This window comes from Bos javanicus, chromosome 10, assembly GCF_032452875.1.
Source record: "Bos javanicus breed banteng chromosome 10, ARS-OSU_banteng_1.0, whole genome shotgun sequence".
Lineage (NCBI taxonomy): Eukaryota > Metazoa > Chordata > Mammalia > Artiodactyla > Bovidae > Bos > Bos javanicus.
In genome coordinates this window covers 84,482,306-84,503,688 of record NC_083877.1, presented here as the reverse complement: position 1 = coordinate 84,503,688, position 21,383 = coordinate 84,482,306, and the positions used below count along the sequence as shown (strand labels likewise).

Genomic DNA, 21,383 nt, shown 5'->3' with positions numbered 1-21,383 from the left:
TTTATCTGGATGCTTTTCACATGGGCAGGTTCTACACCAGTAATTTGTGGAAACTCACTACCCAGAGAACTCTTCACAGGCAGAGACCCTATCTTACTGACCCCTGAAATGTCACACTCAATACATGATGCATGAAAAAAAGGGTAAATATGCTGCCCAAGCAATGGAAAAGCAGTGATCAAAAGAAACTGCAATTGGCTCTCCAAAATTCATTTGTAAATTTGGAATTAGCACACATTTACTTTGCCTTCACAGATTCCAGAATAATGTGCCTGGAGCAAAGGAAGGGCCCAACAAGGACTGTGGAACACTGCAAGATTTGAGGACTCAAGGGCTGCTGGCTTTCAGAACGTGAAAACCTAGTTTAGTTAGTACAGGAAAGAAGAGGTGATCCATCACGTAAACTGGTTCAGATAAACAAAAAGGTTGAAAAAGAGATTCTGAGTAAAAACTACCAGTAGGGAGCACCTACAGGTGATGGGAGCACTGAAACAAAAGCTCACGCCTATAAAAAGTGTAGCTATGCTTGTGGCTCAGCTCGTAAAGAATCTCCCCGCAATGCAGGAGGCCTGGGTTTGATCCCTGGGTTGGGGAGGTCCTCTGGAGAAGGGAAAGGCTACCCAGCCCAGTATTCTGGCCTGGAGAATTCCATGGACTGTATAGTCCATGGGGTGGCAAAGGGTTGGACACGACTCAGTGACTTTCACTTTCACATGCTGTGTTTGGTCATGTCTCTTTGTGACCCCATGAACTCTAGCCCACCAGGCTCCTCTATCCATGGAATTTTCCAAGCAGGAGTACTGGAGTGGGTTGCCAGGCTAGCCTCCGGGACCTTCCCCACCCAGGGATCAAACCCGCGTGTCTCTTGTGCCTCCTGCATTGACAGGCAGATTCTTTACCACTAGCATCACCTGGGAAGCCCCTATAAAGAGGGCAAAGTACCCTTGATCACTGTCTTATTGTTCCATTTTCCAGATGATAACAATGAAGAGTTATTTATGGGAATTCCCTGGTGGTCTAGTGGTTCAGACTCAGGCTTTCACTGCTGTGGACCCAGGTTCGGTCCCTGGTCAGGGAATTAAGATTCCATAAGCCATGCAGTGAGGAAAAAAAAAAAAAGAAAGAAAGAAATTATTTAAACAAACAAAAAAGATAGAATACAGGATGGGATTGGGAGGAGTTTTGTTCGAGAGTTATTAATACCTAAGAAGATTCAGCTCAGTTGGTAAAGAATCTGCCTACAGTGCAGGAGACCCGGGTTCGATCCCTGGGTTGGGAAGATGCCCTGGAGAAGGAAATGGCAACCCACTCCAGTATCCTTGCCTGGAAAGTCTCATGGACAGAGGAGTCTGGTGGGCTGCAGTCCATGGGGTCACAAAGAGTCAGGCACGACTGAGTGACTAACACTTACGCCCTTAAGAAGACTCAGGGAGCATCAAAGAAATAACTTCCTCAGGGTGGCATCTGTGGGGCCCTTTATGCTTCTGCGCTGTTGTGCTTGGATTGTCCTAGGGGAAGGGGCCTTCTTGTCACCTGTCTGTAACACAATATCTAACCCTAAGTGGTCCTCTTCTAATTCTCCTCCTGTGGTGTAGTCATCGAGTGGCACCATAAGACCATTGAGGGCCTGCTGCAGAGCTTGGTGGACATCCACGATGACGTCCGGATCCAAGCCATCGTCACTTGTGCCACAGCTGCTTTAGAACGGCCCCGTGCTGCCATCAGTCAAGGGGACTCCGGTAAGAGCCACAGCGGGACTGCTCGAGAATATAAGCAATCCATAGAACCAGAGAAGTTTTGAACTGGCAGGGACCTTGGAGCTTATCTGAAATTATTTCACAAAATGGAAACAAAGACCCAGAGACTGGCCTGAATATACACAACTTCTCAGCAACAGAGATGAGTTTAAAATTCCTGACTTTTGATCTAGTGCTTTTTTGCACTAATTTCATCACCCTTGGATGCTTAGTAGTTCACAAGCAAGTTCACATTGTTCTGCCTTGAGAGATCCCATTCATAATAACCAAAGAGAATATGTATATATGTATGTGTATGCACACACTTTTCTCCCGACTGCAATTTAGTCCTTCTTTACAGTCTCAAACTCAACATGTCCCAAACTAAACTCATCACTCTTGCCATCAGACCCCTCCTCACATCCCACATAGCAACCAGCAGCCCCATAACCCAGCCAGTTTGAGTCAGAACCCTGGGAGTCAGCCTGGACAAAAGTCCTTCCTCTCCCCACAACTAATTGACCAATAGATTCTATGGATTCTGCTTTCATAAACATTTATTTTTATTACAAAAGAAATACAAAGTGTCATTATCAGTCAACACAGAGGAGTTTAAAAAGAGGTTCCTTCCAACCCACCTCCCAGCCCCAGTCTCACCCCATGCCATTTCCAGGGTATACAATGTTTAGTTTGGCATTCTACAACTTTCTGTGCTTTTACAAACACATGACAACATATATGTAGGTTTTTCTATTTATTACAAAAATGAGTGTTGAATTTTACCAGCCATTTTCTAGTTTTTTCTCCTTTAATTTGTGGTTATAACGAATTCTAGTGTTAAAATCTTAGAATAAATCCTAATGGATCATTCTCTTATTACTCCACTGGATTTGATTTGTTCTTATTTTAAAATGTTTTAATATATTTGTAAATGAAATTGGTAATTTTGTGTTTATTTACACTATTTTTGTTAAGTTTTGTTAACTAGTTTTTACTAGTTTTGTAAAATGAATTAAAAACTTGGCCATTTTCCCCAATGGCTGTATAACCTTTTGAAAAAGAAATGTCAATAGCATTTTTCTTTGCTAGCGATAAACAGTTAAAAAAGGAACATTTCCCATCTACAAGAGCTAGAACTATAATCTACCGAGGAGCTGGTTTAACAAGACACAGGACTCAGATGACAGAAACTATAAAATGCTATTAAAAAGACATAAAACCCACTGACTCTTACTAACCCCCAAGTGCCCTCTCAGATACCACCTTTTGTGTATACCCTGGGCTGACATTTTTTCCTTCTCTGCTGCTGGTAGCATCCTAATATTATTCTGTCCTTATATTTATCATTCTGTCATAATTGTCTGTTTACTTTTCTGCTATCTCTACCAGGCAAGGAACTTCTTAGAGGTGGGGACTAATTTTATCTCTACAAAATTGTCAAGTTTTTAAGGTTTCTTTTCACTTATTTCCAGTCTACTGAGTTCCAGGTATGAGCATTTAAACGCCAGCTTTTCAAATCTGTTGCTCCCCCTGCTAGGAAATTTTATCTCTCTCTTGACCTGATCAACTTCTATACATGCCCCTCAACTTTCAGCTAAGATGTCACCTCCTCCAAGGAGTCTTCCCTTGCCCCACCCCCCTGCTATACACTTCCACACACGTGCTCAGTCACATTTGACTCTTTGCGACCCTGTGGACTGTAGCCCACCAGGGTCCTCTGTCCATAATATACTCATGTTTCAACATAGCAGTAATTTTAATTTAATTTTTTTAATTTAAATTTTTAATTTAATTTTTTCAACATAGCAGTAAGGGATTCTCCAGGCAAGAATACTGGAGTGGGTTGCCACTTCCTACTCCAGGGGATCTTCCTGACCCAGGGATTGAACCTGCATCTCCCATACTGGCAAGAGGATTCTTTACCACTGTAGCCCCTGGGAAGCCCATGCTTCCACACATACACATTTTTTAACTGCTTATTTTCTTGAGTATTAAGTGGGGGTGATATATATTAGTGCCTGGCATAGAGAAAACCTTCCATAGGTGGGAAGAGATATTACCTTATCTCCAGATCTCCACATACAAAGAACACCTTTGTCTTTCCCTTTCATGTGATCCCTTTCCTGGGTGTTGAGATTTTGATTTGTCTTGTTTCCTCCCCACATCTTCCCAAAGAATATCATCTTACTCATTATTTCTTGAAATACTCAATTGACTTCCATCTGATCCCCTCACAGGCACATATTTCATCTTGCCCTTTCTAAACATATGGCATAGTGGCTTACAGTAGTGGTAAAAAGGACAAGTGAGAAATTTTATATAAAATCTTAGCTATACGTCTTGCTCTGCCGCATCTTGGGAAGTCACTTATCCTCTCTGAACTTCATACTAAAAATGGGAGGATAGTTGTGGACAAAAAGTTAACACAACACTTTCCCCTTCTACTTGAGAAATGAGCTTTAGTTAAATGCCTACCTGTTGCCCCGATAACCTGGTAAGGACAGAAATTATCTTCACAGGCCGCATAGCTTATGATGAAAATGAACCCTGACTGCTAAATGACATTTGTACTGGGAAGAACTACATGTTAAACATACATGCCTGAAGGAGATACCATCCTCCAGGCTCCCAGGAATGCTGTGACTTATCAAGGCAGGACCTTTGAGGACCCTGGAATTACATCTATGGAGTTGTTATATAAAAGAGATAATAACTCTGGTGGAACATAAGACTTATGCCTGGAGTCGATTCTATGCTCCTGAGCTGTCCCCAGAGTGCTAGACAAACCATTCTCAAGAACTCTTGCCAAAAGGAACACCTGATGCTTCCCTGTGGGCAAACTATGTTCCCGTCCCATTTCCTTCTGAAGACTAGTGGCATGTATGGCCTATGATAGTCTTGTGAGGCTGTTTGCTGCTGCTGCTAAGTTGCTTCAGTCGTGTCCGACTCTGTGCGACCCCATTGACGGAAGCCCACCAGGCTCCCCCGTCCCTGAGATTCTCCAGGCAAGAGTACTGGAGTGGGGTGCATTGCCTTCTCCGGTGAGGCTATTTAGTTAAACCTAAAAGGATTCCTGAAAAACACGTTTCAGGTGAGCTCCACAGTAATACCTGCCTTGCCTGCTTCAGTGAGGGTTAGAAGACTAAATGAGATAATGAATACGAAGCACTATCAAGTGGCAAAGTACTACCTAAATATATTTGCTATTATTACTAAAATTACAAAAATTGATTTTCATCACTAAAACTCATGGTAATAGTCACCATAGCCTAGCAGGAAACATATTCATTTGGCCTGAATACAGCTCTGCAGAGACCAGATGATAAAGATGTGAGAACAGGAATACCCAGCACAAAAGTTAGCCTTAAAATCCCACCCATTGTAGGGGTTCAGCTAAATTCTAATTAAGTAGCAGTAAGCATCTGCAACTGAGGCTGAAATGGCCCCCATGTGGCTATGGGAAAAGCTGTGTTTTAGAGAAAAGCAAAGGGACTAGCTAGCTAACACCCTCTTACTGGCTCTCTTTTGATCACAGACAAGGAAACTATGAAAGCCTTATCTATTCAGGACTTGCCAGAGGTTCTACAGCCCCCGCTAATGGCTGCTCTTTGTGACAAGAATGCCAATGTGCGGATGGCAGCAGCAGTATGCCAGTATGCCATACAGTCACATAATCCTCTTGCCCAGGAAATCATGCAGACTGTCCTTCTGAAGGGTGAGTAACGACCTGGAAATATGGGGTAAAGAAAGAACATCTCACCATCAGCTTTTCCTGATCCCTTCCTCTCCGCCGTCATACATTTATTTTAGATAAGAGGATTTCTTCCTCCCAGGTACTTTACAAGACAGGTACACTGCCACCAAGTGGTACCTGGGCTAACCGTGTCACAGATGCATTTGACTAAACCATGTCCCCTTTCCTGTTAGATTTTTCAATTGAAAAGATAATGTAACAAGATTAAAGAATACGTTCTAAAAATTAAAAAACCCACTTGAACACATCATGGTTCCATTTTTGCACATTAACTTACATTAATGTCCAAATGCATTGTTGGTGTAATACCAGCAAAAGGTTCTCTCTGGTGTTGATAGGCTCTGGTACCTAACTACTCTGAAAGACGGACTTGCTCCTTGCATGGCGGCAGGGGTGGAGGACAACTGTCTGACCAGTTTGGCCTTCTGCACAGAGACACTCAACAACTTGATCCGTCTGTCTTAAGAAAGCTTCCACTCCAGACTTCCCAGTCTCTAGCGAGAGGAACAACTGTTCACTCAGGCCAGAAGTGACTTACTGCACTGTTACCAAACAAAAACATTTTAGGATTTGACTCTTCAGGTTAAGATTTTCAACCTACATTTAGAACCTCGATATGATCCATTTAAATGTGATTTAAATTAGAGATTGAATATCAGACTGAGGGGGTACAGGGAAGTGAAGCAAGTAGCAGTCTTGTGTACCAACCCAGAAGCTGTTCTCTCTGTGGGGAGAAGAGATGGCTATCTGGCCCTTTTCACCTCACTGGGGCAGGTAATACCGTGGACAGCTGGGCTGCAGCTCAGTGCCTGGCTCTGGAAGGTGCTGCCACTTACCCCGTGATTAAGAGGATCCTCCACCAGCTGTTTCATAAGAAGAATGAGGACACCGAGCAACAGTCTTGTACGCTCCTGCGCCATCTCAGTGGAAAGACAGTATGTGTCCATTACAGGGTCAGAGAAAAAAACCAAGTTTGGGGGGAACAATTGGGTCTCTGAGGTCAGCGCATATAGGGAACTGAAAATGCAGATGGGAACTTGCCTGGTGGTCCACTGTTAAGATTCTGCGCTTCCACGGCAGGAAGCACTTCAGCCCCTGGTCTGAGAACTAAGAAAGATCCTGCATGTGAAGTGCAGCGACAAAAAAAATGTAAAAAGAAAAAGAAAATGCGGGTGGTTGCATAGGATGATCTCATGCACAGGTAAAACTGGACTAAGTGTGGGTGAAGTGGGGTATAGACAGGGAAAAGTAACAACAGCTCGCTGAGAACGGTGAGGAAAGTAGGCTGCAGATGGTTTCTAACTCTGTGCTAGAAGACTTACAACATGCAGAATCTGCTTGTGCTAGAAGTTTACCCGGAGAAGGCAATGGCACCCCACTCCAGTACTCACTCTTGCCTGGAAAATCCCATGGACGGAGGAGCCTGGAAGGCTGCAGTCCATGGGGTGGCTGAGGGTTGGACACGACTGAGCGACTTCCCTTTCACTTTTCACTTTCACGCATTGGAGAAGGAAATGGCAACCCACTCCAGTGTTCTTGCCTGGAGAATCCCAGGGACGGGGGAGCCTGGTGGGCTGCTGTCTATGGGGTCACACAGAGTCGGACACGACTGAAGTGATGCAGCAGCAGCAGCAGCAGAAGTTTACCATTGAAAACCACACAGACGTACAATTGCATTTACTTCCAGTAGAAATGTAAAACTCAGACTGAGGCATATACAAACCATTTTAGGGGGAAAGATAGTTAAATCAAGAAGGTCCCAGGGATTTTCTGTTCAGATTACTAATCTGTATTTCTTCTTTGACATCAGTTGGCTTGGATGGAAGAGGGCCCATTGTAAACCCCATCTTTACTTTGCTAGCAACAAGCATCCCATGTGTTTGTGACATTAATCATGCTGGACGCCAGATTAGGGTGTAGCTTCTTTAAGGTCCCAGCATCTCTAAAAGTGACCGTGGATCTCCATACAAGTCTTCTATTTCCTCAGACCCTGATACATACCATGCTTGCTGTGGAGCTGAATAGCCGTCAATGGAAAGACCGCATTGTGGCCTGCCGGGCTCTCTCCCGGATCGGTGGAAATGTCAGTTTGGTAAGCCTTCTCTTTCTGTTTCCAGGACAGAAGGTCTAAGCAAAACTGGGCTCGGGAGCTTTTCCACTTTTTGCTGCTATCTGGTTTCCCATTCTTACCAAAAAGATCTGTTCCCATATTGCTGCCTCTTAGTCCTAACCCAGAATTATCTTCACATGCCAACATATCGTTCTGTTACTTAAGCCACTGCTTCTCAGCCTGGTGGGAGTCCACAAACTGTAACCTATCTGCAATGAAATAAGCAAAGAATAAAAATTTTAAAAGTTTAGAAACTTTTTATAGTAATTTGACATTGCCTTCACATCAAGGTACTTTATAAGTATCTGTCACCATAGTCCCCACTTTCAAAGAGCTGACATTAGCGTGGGAGTAACAAGATCAACATATACAAATGATTCAAGAACAAGAGATAAATGTAATGTACTCTCTTAAAACTCTTCAGAGAGACATTAGTATGGGCTGAACTTAGTAAAGTTCTATGAAGGCGTGTGGGACAGCTGAGCAAGACTTAGAATTAAGGAAAGACTTCCAGGAATGGGAAACCCTGACCATCATCTAGGCTTTCAACTGACCTCCTTCTTGCCATTATTTTAAAATCAACTTCAGCTGTCCAAATGGGCTTTTCCCCTTCTTCCTATATGCCATTATCTTTTCCTTGTAACACTAGGCAACTCCACAATGGCCCAGAACACTGCTGTTTTTAACCCTTGAATTTTGACATGGAAAGCACAAAACTTGACCATTCAGTATAGTCAGTATAATTCTGGACTTCCCTAGTGGCTCAGACTGTAAAGAATCTGCCTGCAGTGCAGGAAACCCAGGTTCTATCCCTGGGTCATTCTAGTCTGGGTTAATTCTGCCTGGACCTTGCTGCTAAAGTCCGGGACCAGCAGCACAGATATCACTTGGGAATTTGCTGGAAATGCAAAAATCTCACCCCGGGTCAATTCAGTCAGAATCTGCATTTAACAATATCTTTTTAACAACATCTGATTCATTTGCACATTCACCTTCTCAGCACTTGTCACTCAGGATGGCCTATTGGAAGTAAAAAGCCATGCAGAGCAAGCAGGGGATGGTGTAAAGATGAGACCATCACATCAGATTGATGGGGTTAAACAACATGTCCATCAGTTCTTTCACTTATTCAGTGAGCCTGCAGTTTCTGACCACATCTTACATGTTAGGCAGGTAGCTAGCACTGGGTATGCAAAGATAACATGTCTTCTCTTGCTAAATGTTACACATAAGCAGCTATAACAGATGTAGCTGTAAAGTATTATGGGGATTTCCTAATGCTTACAGAAGGCAGAGGTGAGTTCTCTGAGGACAGCCTTTTGAGGTCAATCCTAAAAGAATAGGAAAACATCAGGTATCAAGGGTGGAAAGGGAGCTATTTCAAGGAGGGAGAATAGCTTAGGGCACATTACCTAATCACCAAGTCATTTTTATCCCTTCTGCTTTGAGAGATAGCACACAGGGTGGCCAAAGGTCCTAGCTGGTCTAGTACATAGGACTTGCCCAGGCAAATTGGGATGAGGTGGTCACCCTACTAATGTATCACCTTCAAATTTTAAGAGTCTCAAGGGCAGCTGACAATATAGTTTGGTTAGTTTAAAGCATGAGCTTCAAAAATAGGGCTGGGTCTGAGTTCTGGCTCCAGGACTCAACATGTTAACCATGAGTAAGAAATCTAAGCCTCCATTTTGTCACCTGTAAGTGGTAGTATCTGGGTAAAACTGCTTATTAGTACAATGCCAATTACAAAATGGGATTCCCAGGTGGTTCAGTGGTTAAAGAATCCGCGTGCCAATGCAGGAGACAAGGATTCAATCCCTGGGTCGGGAAGATCCCCTGAAGGAGGAAATGGCAACCCACGCCAGTATTTTTGCCTGGGAAATCCCCTGGACAGAGGAGCCTGGCAGGCTACAGTCCACAGGGTCGAAAAGATTCAGACACAGCTTGGCGACTGAACATGCAAAACTGATGCGGTGATAAATGGAAGCTAACTATTATACCTGTTTATAGGATATGAAACATAAGTTGATCCAGCTGATGTTGAGTGACTGGAATAAGAAAGTGAGACAAGCAGCTGCCCAAGCTCTGGGGCAAATGAACCTTGGAAAAGAGGTGCATGACACAATCAGGTAATACCTTGTCAATATGGAGAAAGAAACGGCATTTATTGAGCTGCTCAGTATGCTCAGCCTTGTACAAGAGCCACTGCAGATTTTTTTTTTTTAATAAAATAAAAAGTTAACTGTCCCTATAGATACTAAGAATGTGGATAAGGGAGGAACCATTAATTGAATGCCCATTATGTGTTCAGGCACTGTTTTAGATGTCTTGAGAGTTCAAACATATGACATGATTCTGATTATATAAGATACACAAATGCCTAGCAAGGTCAAGTTTCATGAAGGATGGATAAGACTACATAAGCAGAGAGAAGGTAAGACATTCCATACTAGAAGCCAAATACTGAAGTGAACATGACACATGTGAAGGCACGAGAAGAGAACTTGACTGAAGCAAGAGGTGTATGTTTCAAGTTTTCTTTATTCAGTCATTCAACAGGGTTTAGCATCTAGCATACGCTAGGTAATAGGGATTCAAGTAAATAAAACAGTTGAGGTCTCTACCTGGTGAAACAAATTAGTGGGGATAAGGCTAACTAGGAAAGGGTGGGAGTGGATAATGGTGAGTCTACAGAAGCTAGATTTCAGCCTGAGGGCACTGGAGGTAGGAGTAGGGGTAAAGAAAGGAATGGAAAAAGTTTGAGGAGGGAAAATAAAAGCACCTGTGCCTTACAGAATCAAGCTGGGTCAAGGAAATTTCCAGGAGCGTGTGGAAGCCCTCTACCTGATTTGTGGGCTCAAGCTTATGACCGTCAAGCTTCTCCCAAGCTTTCTGAACTGCTTCTCTGATGACTTCATGGCAGTTCGGCGGGCAGCTTGTTTGGCAGCTGGTGCCCTGCAGATCCGTGATAATATGGTGAGTCAAGGAGACATGTACCCTTCTTACCTGATTGATCCAAGAGGACATTACCCTGTGCTTCCCTCATACATAGATCACTCACCATTCTGTAGGGACACAGAATGAGAGATCAGAACAGGAAGGTGAGGAGATATATAGGTCACACCAACAGTTAGGACCACACATAGCTCCAAGCCAGCCTAGACTCACTCTAGAGCACACCCCTGAAGCCTGTTCTCACCTCAGTTAACCAGCTTCTCATGACATGTGTGCTCATAGGCTTTGGGATCAATTCCGGCGGATGGAGTTATAATCTCTAGTTATTAGTGGAAAACCTGATAAAGGTATTCAAAAGAAGCCTATACGGCCAGAGATCTGTGAGCTGCGAAAATCAATCTCTAGACAGGAAAGAACACTGTATGTAAGCTAGTACTTCTGGCTCCAGCTCATTTGTCACTAGATTTGATAGCTCACTTTTCCATTTAAAGCACATTTTAGAGAAGAGCAGACCCTGTCCATTCTGCTTATTCTCTCCACTCAAAACTGCCTTTTATCCATCCCAGGTCCTTGAATGCCTTCTGAATCTGATACAGGGAGATCCCTGCTGGAAAATCAAGGCCTTTGCCATTCGAGGTATTATGGCAGTGGCTCCAACTCCTCTACCTCTAATACCTTTCCATGTTTTATATAGAGGATCCCCAGAATCTCTTTAGGAAGAGGGTAGAGGGGAAGGGAGGGGATGATCACAGCTTCTCAGAAGAAATTAAAAATCATTTCCTTCAATTTTTAGTTAAGGATCCCGAGTCTAGGTCTATGTTAAGAGGACTGACAACAGTTAGGTATGAGTTCCAAGGAGGTATCCACTACTGGATATACTTGCTTTCTGTAGAGGTGTCAACCATAGGACTCCGTGAAAGTCAGACCAGATTTAAGACTGCTGCAAACCTAAAATCCTGCCCTCAAATTTCCTGGAGTTTCTTTTTACGGATCTTTGACATTGCTTCTGACAGTCTGGCAGGTCCCTATGAGGATCAGCGCTGGGTAGAACCATGAAGTGTAACTATACCTTCTTTTCCCCTTACTTGACTAGGCTGGTCTTCTGAGTTATCCATCCCATATCTCATCCCTAGGTAAATACGTTAGTGTATTCTCACATCCTAATGGACAAGGATTGAAATATCCCCCTCCTGGGAATTCTCTAGAGAATTCCTAAAATACTGATTGTCATCTAAAAGGGAAGATATCCACTGGAGAAGTGATAGGCTACCCACTCCAGTATTCTTGGGCTTCCTTTGTGGCTCAGCTGGTAAAGAATCCATCTGCAATGTGGGAGACCTGGGTTTGATCCCTGGGTTGGGAAGATACCCTGGAGAAGGGAAAGGCTACCCACTCCAATATTCTGGTCTGGAGAATTCCATGGACTGTATAGTCCATGGGGTTGCAAAGAGTCAGATACGACTGAGCGACTTTCACCACTTTTCAAAGACAATATACTTAGTTTAGTTTTTGTAATATTTAATTTAGCAAGTGGTTGCCTATTCTTTCTTAGTATTTACTAGTAAGGCCACTTCTGGATGCTAGGACACAGCCAACGCAGTCTTAAGTGACAGTGGGACATGCCCTCTAATCTCTGCAGCTTTGGGGCAAATTGGCTGCGTGAGTCCCCAGCTGACAGACCTCCTGCTCTGGGCTGTCCACTATGAAGAATCCCCAGGTGTACGACTAGAGGCTTGCCGGAGCATTCTAGCCCTCAAACTTCAAGGAGACCGGGTCAGGGACACCTTCCTCGACGTGCTGCTCCTAGAGAACCATGAGGCTGTTCTGAAGTAAGCACTAACCTCTGGTTCTTGCCAAGACCTCTTGTACTGCCAATTCTTCCAACCTTGTTAACAGACTGTGTCCCTGACTCTTCAGGCTGCTTAACAGCTGTAAAAACCACAGGCTTACCTGTGCCATTCATCTACTATCCACGTAGGCAACAGAAAAACAGGACTAAATTAGATTGAAAGTGAAGCTCAGGTAGTTTACGTATTTGTTTAGCATTCCAGGTGGTTTTTTAATTCAATTAACATTTCTCAAGTGCCTACTTAGTGATGACAGGCTTTGGAGTCCATAAGAGCAGGATTTGAACCCCAGCTCACACATGTGCTAGCTATGTGAGCCTGGGTAAGTTAATTCTCCGAGCCCATTTTTTCATGTATCAGATGCAAACGGTAGTCTACCATATGGGTATGTGGTGGTGATTAAGGAGATAACATGTTAGTACCTGTCATAAAGGTGTTCAATAAACATTATCTATTAGTACCTTCAAATATGTCATCTCAAAAACTACAGAACACCCCTACAAGCTAAGCATCATACCAGTTTTGCAAATAAAGCTCAGCAAAACTGCACAGTTGAGATTGGAACTTGAGATTGGAATTCTTGTCCGATTCCAAGGGCTGTATTTTCCACCTCCATGCTTTCAAGGAAAGGAAGATTTAATCTAAGAAGTTCTTCTTACCTTTCAGAGAAATTCACCATGCAATGAAGATACTCAACTTAGAAAATGAAGGAAACCAAGAAATGCTTCAGGAGATCAGGAACAGGGTAGATAAGTATAAGCTATGTTTTCAAGAAAAAATTCAGGGTTCTCAAGAGTTCCTCCCTGGTGGCTCAGTGATAAAGAATCTGCCTGCCAAAGCAGGAGATGCAGGTTCCATCTCTGGGTAGGAGAGATTCCCTGAAGAAGGAAATGGCAACCCACTCCAGTATTCTTGCCTGAGAAAGTCCATGGGCTGAGGAACCTGGCAGTCTACAGTCCATGGGGTCGCAAAAGAATCAATACAACTTAGCGACTCAACAAGAGTTTCTCAGACTCCCTTCCCCAAGCATGTAGATACATTTTCAATATTTCTAATTGTAGAAATATTTTCTACAATCTCAGAGAAAACAGTATCACTTGAAGATACAAAACACATCTGTGCAAGACAGGATTATAAAATCCTAATAATAAAACTACAAACAGCAGAACCTATTAGTCCCATCAAGTTGCTGTTTCTGAAATACTGTTTCCTTCCTTCCCGTGTTCTCCCCACTATTCTCTAAACCCAAGTTCCTTCTTTTTTGCAGATGGGTATAAAGAAGGAATGAGGGATTGGAGGTGGCCCCCTAGATTTTCTTTTTCCTTCTAAATTTCTCTTAATTCCTAATCTGGGCTCTTTCCCCAAAGGAACACTAGCTAAACAGGTGGTTCTAATTTTTCAAAGCTGCTGGCAGAGATGAGTAGAGGGGAAAAATACTTTTAAAAAGGCAAAAGATTCTTTCTAAATATAATTCACAAAACCAATTTCACATCAGGCATTTCTTAGCAGATTCATCATGCCCAAAAGCTAAATTTTTCATTTACAGGTGGTTTTTTCATTAACGGGTGTAAAAATGTCCAACCAACGTCACAAGAGAACAATGTTCTCAGGCATTTTATGTACCACCTAATATTAATAAGCATGATGCAATATGTTACTTCATTAACACTTTTTGATGATCTGCAGCCTGATAGTTTTTTTTAATCATCATCTGTTCTGTTTCAGATTCAAACACTAAGCCAAAAGGAACTGTTGATACAGAAAGTATTCAAGATTGAGGCAGCCGTAAAAAAAGTGAAGGAGGAAGCAAAACGTGTTTATGTGCAACCCAAAGAAGGGCAAAAACCACTGAAGCTCCATACTTTTCTCCAAGAAAATTTTCAGGGTAGGTTTTCTAGGAATGAGTCCTATGCCTTGATTCCCTTAACAAGCCTTTTTCAGGACTGGATGTCTGGGGACTTAGTTGTGAGCCCTGTAGGATGAGAGCCAGGAAAGGATACTTCTCTTTCTTCTTGGCCACCATCTCAGTCTGTTATCTTTTCCTTGCCCCTTGGGTTTTGATTTTGCTATCTGGTCCCTTTATGAAAATGAATGATGTAGCTCTAACTGAACCAATTTGAAAGTGAGGTCAAAAAAAAGGACACCTTAGAAAAACAAAAAAACTGCTGTATGTCTGGCTAAGCACTCCGAAAAAGCCTTGAAGCTTAACCTTGAATAGGCTGAGATGTACTCTCATGTACATCTAGGCTTTTGCAACTTAAAAAAAGACTTCATCAAGTTCTCAACTTTATATAACTGAAACTTAGCACTCATGGCAAAATGATCTTAAAAGTCCCAGATACAACCTAAATGATGAGGTGGAAACATCAAGCTGTACCAAAACATAAAATCAAGTGCGCCCAGGCATAGCAGCAGCAGCCTCAGGTCATCCAGCCAGCTAGCTGCCCACCAGCCACCACCCCAAACCCAGGTTTTCTGGTTCCAAGTCCAGTGCTCCCTCTGGTACACCAGGCTCTCTTCCACCAACAATGAGAATATTCATTTGCCAGATTTGGGGAAGTTTCTTTCAACTACCAGAAAAAAATAAGAGTGGAAAGTAACTTGGACACCAGCATTCCCTCAGGGCCAGCCTGCTACAAGTTGGCTGACTGTGGCCTCTGACAGCGCAGCTAGTAACATGTTGCCTATTTTAGGAGCAGCGCCAGCCCCTGATGCAAGCAAGCACTGAGGAAAAACATAATACCCTTTAAAAAACATAATATACTTATAATTTTTCTAATAGGATTGTGCTGTTTGGGGTTCAAGGAGCATGATTAAAATGAATCAATTACCCCCAGGGTTGCAAAATTGGCCCCAATCCTACATCCACCCCAAGTTACCTTGTGCCTCAGCCACTGCAGTTTTCCCCTATCTACCCTCCTTCCTCCCACATTTCTTCAGACCATGCCACACAATAATTTAGCCTCAGAAAAGGAAAACTCTCTGGCACTTTAATAATTTTTCTAACATTCACACAAACTCACAGTAACAAACAGGAAACTGACCCCAACCCTCCCCCCAAACTGATGAAAGAGAACTCAAATGAAGGATGCACATTCCAGGTAAAAACTTCTGATGTCTCAAGCAGAGTAACACAGCAAATGCCACACAGTACTCTGAAGCCTGCGGGTGATGATGAAGTTGGTCTCTCAAATGATCAGGAATCAAGTTACTCCTGCAGAAAAGGCTCCTTTTCCATCTCCAACTCCTGCTTTTACTTCTGTGCCTAGGTGAGGTGTCTCCTAGAAGATTGTCTGACTTCTGTGACACTGAGGCAGTCATAAAGGTAAATATAAACACACTGATGGGTATCAAGTAAGAAAATGAGTTTTCTCCCTCAAGAGGTGGTGGGAGAGAATCATTACTGTCTTATTTCTGGCATTTAGTGATTAAGTAGTTCAGGTTAGAGGCATCTTGGTGAGCAGCAGCCCCTTATCATATAACATGGTTGCCAAGGAAAGCTGGTCCTCCACAGTGTCACAGGGCAAGTCCCCTACTCTCACAAACTCTGGGTAGGAGCGAAGCAAGAGTTCCATGGCATCAGCTTGCTGGGGGTATATCTCCAAGCACTTAGGCTCCTCCAGGTGATAAACTCGGGAGTTCTCCACTGTGTAATAAAGAAACAAATGGCCCCCCTCACCCACCAGCCGAGCTATACCATCCTGAAGCATGTGCACTTCAGTTTCTGTTGTCAACTGGGCTCCCACGTTTACAGGTTCTCCAGCCTCCCAGCGAATTGGGAGCCCGTAAACGCTTAGTGCCCTCTCCCTGTCAGTCAACACAGGGGGCAGAGAATCGTGGATGAAGTCTTTGGCTCGCTGGTCAGCCACAGCATCAACTGGGGCAAAGTGTCCCAAGCGGGCAACCAGGACCCGCACCTTCTCCATGAAAGCGGTTCTTCGCGGATCCTTAGAATCCGAATGCTGGGCCCCCATGTAATCCATAAAGTCTCGGGGCAGCCCCCTACGAAACTCCACATTTTCCTCCATTGCGGCCTGCACTGCCAGGGGCAGTACAGCCTCCAGGAAGTCGCCCCAAGTATTACGCTGGAATGTGGACAAGGTCAAGTGCAGAGAGTGCACTCCATCCTGGCATTCGGCTTGGTGAATGAAGCCTCGGGGGAAATAGAGCAAATCTCCAGGTTCCAGCACCGTCTGCAGCACCGGCTCTCCGAGGTCGTCCTGGCTGAAGTTGGGGCTGGACGTCAGGGCCAGTTCCTCGGTCGGCACCCGCGGTCTGTAGACCCGCCAGAGTTTCCTACCTTCCAGCTGCAGCACGAAAGCCTCGATGTCGTCGTAGTGGGGGGCAAAGCCCTGCGAGTTGGGGGGCGTAAGGTAAACGTTGGAGCCTGCCATGCTTCCGAACTGCTCCTGGAGTACGGCCAAAAACTGCCACACGGTGGTGGAGAAAGCCTGCGGGCAGAGGAGGCGCAGGGAGCAGCCGGCCCGGTACAAGGACCACGCGGCGGCGGGCAGGGCGCGGCCGGGCGGGTTCAAGGTCTCGCGCCGCCCATTGATGTAGCGCGCGGCGTCCAGGTGCTGTCCGAATTGCACCTCCTCGTTGCGCAGTATGGAGTCGAGGACGGCGGTAGAGAAAAGACCCTGGTAGTAGCTGTGGTCCTGCCGCCGCACCAGCACTGCCTCGCGCTCCCACAGGCGCCGGTAGAAATGGTCCGGAGGCATGGGCGAGATGAGCCACTCGAAGAGGCGCGCCGCCCGTCGCCGGCTGCTAGGGATGCGATTCAGCTCGGCCAAGATGCGCTGCAGCGGGGAGTCCCAGGGCAGCTCCTCGCCCGTGCTTTCCCCCTGCGGCCCCGAAAGCATGGCAGGAGCCACGGACGGTGGTACGGCCGCCAAGTGCTGGGTAGAGCACAGCAGGGCCGAGGTCTCCACCAGGCGCGCGGGCAGCGCCGACGCCTCCACCAGGCGCGCTGGCGGGGTGTGCGCTTCCACCAAGCGTGCCGCCGGGGTGTGCGCTTCCACCAAGCGTGCCGCCGGGGTCTGCGCCTCCACCAAGCGTGCCGCCGGGGTCTGCGCCTCCACCAGGGCGCGGGGAGTCTGCAGGGAGCGGGACGCAGGCGAAGCCTCCAGCAGCTCCACGGGCCCGAGCTGGCCGTGCGGCTCCCGCCCGGTCACATCCGAGAGGGCCGCCGCCCCTCCCGCCAGCGGGTCCCCGGGTTCACCGACCGTGGACTCCACCCTCGAGTCCTCCGAGTCCTCGCTCTGCAGGGTCTGGGCCCTGAGCGCGGCCATTCGGGACGAGACACTTCTCCTCAGCTGCCGTCGGATCTTCCTGGGCCTCAGGGGCAGGGCCAGGACCGACCCGCTGTGTGGCTGTTGCTGGCGCCGGCGCCTCAACCGCCCGCGTCTCAGCAGCCCGGCGCTAGCCCGGAGCCCGTCCATGGTCCGACCCGCCCGCTGGCACAGCGGGAGACGGCCGGAAGCTGGCTCACGCACTCGGCGGCCGCAGTGTACTCTGGGAAGGGGGCGGGCCTCCCCCTGCCTTCGGGTTGTCCACGCCCACCATTCTTCTTCGGCGCTTCCCGCTTCCCCAGTTAGAAAACGTTAATTAAATGCTCGGGTTCCCTTAGAGCCGCGGAGTCTCTGCCAAAGTAACATGGGTTCCATATTTAGAGGGAAATTTAAAAATCAAGTTGTCAGGGACTCCAGGAAAAAGTTGAGACTTAACTCTTCTTTCCTTCCTGCGTCTGCAGATTGCGGTGTTCACAGGGTTATCCCCGTTTCCGAAAAACACGTTGCCCAGCAGCTTTGCATGAGAAAGCTGACAATTCTTGGTTTAAAGGAATGCACTCAGGCAGAGTTCTAAGTTCAAACTTCTGGTCCATCTGGTCCTCTTTACAGATATTGATTGAAGCCCTAAATTCCGCCGCCTAACTTCCCTTTGTCCTCTCTCCATTACAAATTTTCAGTCATAGCCCTCTCTCCCTGAAAAAAAAAAAAAAATCCATGGACTTTTCTACTTGTATTTCTTTTTTAATATAACAAATGTTTACTGACTACCTACTAAGTGACAGACATCGCGACAACATGGGGTAACAATCACGAGGAAAACAATGAAACATTATCACCTGCCCTCTTGGGACTTACATTTCCGAGGACACAATCAACATGCGAGATAATGCACAATCCTTTTTCTACCCTTCATCTTTGCGAGTTTGATCCAGCTCAAACTTCAAGGTCATCAAGGCTACTTCTTAATTAAACTGAATGGAATGTTTTCTGACTTAATTCCATATTCAGTAAACATGCTGACTTTACCTGCCCAGGGCTTCTCTGGTGGCTCAGCTGGTAAAGAATTGGCCTGCAATGTGGGAGACCTGGGTTTGATCCCTGGATTGGGAAGATACCCTGGAGAAGGGAACAGCTACCCACTCCAGTATTCTGGCCTGGAGAATTCCATGGACTGTATAGCCCATGAGGTCGCAGAGAGTCAGACAAGACTGAGTGATGATCATTGTCATTGTTACCTGCCCAGCCCCCCAAGCCCCCACTGTCCTGGTCTGTGTGGCAGGTTGGAAAAGAATTTCCAGACATGAGGCAGGAGAGGAGAATAAAGTTTGTTAGAGTGGGACAAGCTGTTAGAACAGTGGGCCAGCTTAAGGGAGAGCCGAACAAACTTTTATGGCCTCAAGACAGAAAATTCCTACTGGAATGGTGGCATTAGGTGATTGGTTAGGATGCTCTAGGGTGGATAGTAGGATGAGTATTTTACATAATACGAAGTCTGGGAACTGGCCAGTTTTGATCCAAAAGCTCATGGCAACAGTTGCTATGGGGCTTGGTCAGGTTCAGAGATTTTTATCCTGTGAACTTTGTACAGGGCTCCACACCTCTGACCTTGGTGTTGGGCTCCACATCCACCCTAGTAGGAAGACACAGAATTTCCTTTGAATGACCATTCTTTGTCTTACACTCAGTTGCTATGATCAGGTGGGGCTCCACTTGGGCTCCAGAAGTGCTGCAGAGTACAGTGAATGCTCCAAACTGTGGAAGGCCTGGAACATCACTGGAATCCAGTATCCTAAGGCCACAATGATTGGCTTGTGCTTAACCACGTGACCCAAATTTCTCCATTCCAAGTGAATCAAAGGAGCTTTGCTCTACAGACAGGCTGCCAGAGATTCTGGAGTCCACGCGCAGAGGTGAGCAATATCATTATTTTTGGTGGCAGTTGAACATCCATCCAAGAAAATTCCTGTGTCCCCAGACTGCTGTGGGAGACCAACTTTTGAGTTCTGCGTTTTCGCTCCAAGCTACCCCTGGTGTTTAAGAAGAACTGCACGCTGCACCTTGGGCCGGGGTCTCTCATCAATCACCTGCCCTCAGCCCAGCTCTCTTGGGTGGGAGGGGTGGAGAGGGGGCAAAACTGAGATTCATGAAGAGAATCGGGGCTATTCTTGTATTCTTGATATCTGCCCTTCCCACCCTCTCTGGAATTCTGTTTTATTAGCTTCAACTTCTCTGTACAGAATCTTCAATCGCACCTCCTCTGAACCTTAAATCAACTTCTTAAATTTGGGCCTCTCATTTTGTTGGGGCCAGTGTGAGGAAAGCAGGAGAGACTCCATCTTGAAGCCTGTTATCCGTCTTAAAGACAGGATGTGAACTGGGCCTGAACCCTGCCCAAGAGTGAGGAAAACATTGCTAGTGAAAACCAGGTATCCTGGAGACTTCCCTCCCTACAGACGACAAACAGAGATTGTAGTTGAAGTTGGGCTGCCCCTGTTAGATTAACCACGGAGACATCCCCCCTTGATGTATAATCATTGTCAGCCAGTTCAGTCAGTTCAGTCGCTCAGTCGTGTCTGACTCTTTGTGACCTCATGGACTGCAGCACGCCAGGCCCCCCTGTCCATCACCAACTCCCAGAGTTCACTCAGACTCATGTGCATTGAGTTTACACCCTTGCAAGCAGTTATGAACATGTTGGACTTACATCACGTTACTCTCTCAGATCTCAGTAATCTCATCTGTAAAGTGGGAATAGTCATTGAATATACTTCTTCATAGTGTTGTTGTGAGGATAAAATAATGGATGCAAGGCACTTAGTGCAGGATCTGGTAAAGGTTACACACTTTAAAAATTATAGCTATAATTTATTATTATGAAGCAAAGCCATGGACGATGGCTTTGGTGCCTCTGGCCCAGTTCGGAGGAACTAGGAGTGCAGGAGGCAGAGAAGTACTTTAGTTGGGCAGGATGACAGCATGAAATGGGCAGATTATTCATGCACATGCCCTGTAGAAGTTTAAGTGGGTCAATGGGACCGTATCAAACAAGGCCATTGTGTGAGCTATCGCTCTGCAGTTACCTGGCCAAGAGCCAAAGGCCAAAGTAAGGGTTGAAACCAACTGATGTTCTCCTGGAAAGTCTTGTGCCCTAATCTAGGGCTGCAGTGTCTGGAGGAAGGGCCAGCAGAGGGGGAGCCCTCTTCCTAATTGACAAACAGGCTGTGTGTGCTCGCCAGACCCTGATAACAAGATTCTCTGGGGAAATACTGCAATGGGCAAGTTAAGGCTGTCACTGGGAGCTTTGTTTTTTCAAAGAGAGCAGTTTTCAAAATAAAGTGGACGCATCCTATAGTGAACTGGGGGGATGACCTATGCTTCTTGGCTGGCAAAGCTGGGGAATACTGTGCTTAGCTGGAGGAGGGCCGTAGATTTGTCTTTACCACATCCTGTACAAGTATCTTCTACTCTAAGTCTTTCCTGTGACCTCATCCACTTCTTTTTTCAACATTTTTGTGATTTCCTCAAATAAAGAATGTTGTTTCTATCTGTCTTCTAAGTTTCCCTTGCGACTGGGAGGCACCTTCTAGGGACTGGCTTACCTTTAATTTCATCTTTTTCCAATGGATCTACTTAGTTCAACAAAAGTAGCTATTAGTAACCATTTTCTAGGACTTCCCTGGTGGTCCGGCA

The 21,383-nt window shown here is 45.6% G+C and overlaps 2 protein-coding genes across 8 annotated transcripts in view; one reads left to right on the top strand and one right to left on the bottom strand.

Annotated features, from left to right (window-relative positions):
- HEATR4 (HEAT repeat containing 4) overlaps positions 1-21,383 on the top strand; it is a 49,227-nt gene that overhangs the window by 15,715 nt on the left and 12,129 nt on the right. For all 7 annotated transcript variants that reach the window (XM_061429383.1, XM_061429386.1, XM_061429381.1 and 4 more), the window contains 11 exons: positions 1,596-1,739; positions 5,272-5,451; positions 6,265-6,425; positions 7,478-7,582; positions 9,611-9,729; positions 10,396-10,576; positions 11,122-11,191; positions 12,195-12,384; positions 13,069-13,147; positions 14,128-14,287; positions 15,672-15,727. In XM_061429383.1, coding sequence (XP_061285367.1) covers positions 1,596-1,739; positions 5,272-5,451; positions 6,265-6,425; positions 7,478-7,582; positions 9,611-9,729; positions 10,396-10,576; positions 11,122-11,191; positions 12,195-12,384; positions 13,069-13,147; positions 14,128-14,287; positions 15,672-15,727 — 1,445 coding nt within the window. The remainder of the gene's footprint in view (positions 1-1,595; positions 1,740-5,271; positions 5,452-6,264; positions 6,426-7,477; positions 7,583-9,610; positions 9,730-10,395; positions 10,577-11,121; positions 11,192-12,194; positions 12,385-13,068; positions 13,148-14,127; positions 14,288-15,671; positions 15,728-21,383) is intronic.
- RIOX1 (ribosomal oxygenase 1) lies at positions 15,372-17,912 on the bottom strand. Its single transcript, XM_061429388.1, has one exon. It carries the CDS (start codon positions 17,841-17,843, stop codon positions 15,840-15,842), a length of 2,004 nt encoding a protein of 667 aa, XP_061285372.1. The 5' UTR covers positions 17,844-17,912; the 3' UTR covers positions 15,372-15,839.

Bases quoted from the DNA above. Each gene is read 5' to 3' on its own strand.
- RIOX1 (XM_061429388.1), bottom strand. From the start codon at position 17,843: ATGGACGGGCTCCGGGCTAGCGCCGGGCTGCTGAGACGCGGGCGGTTG.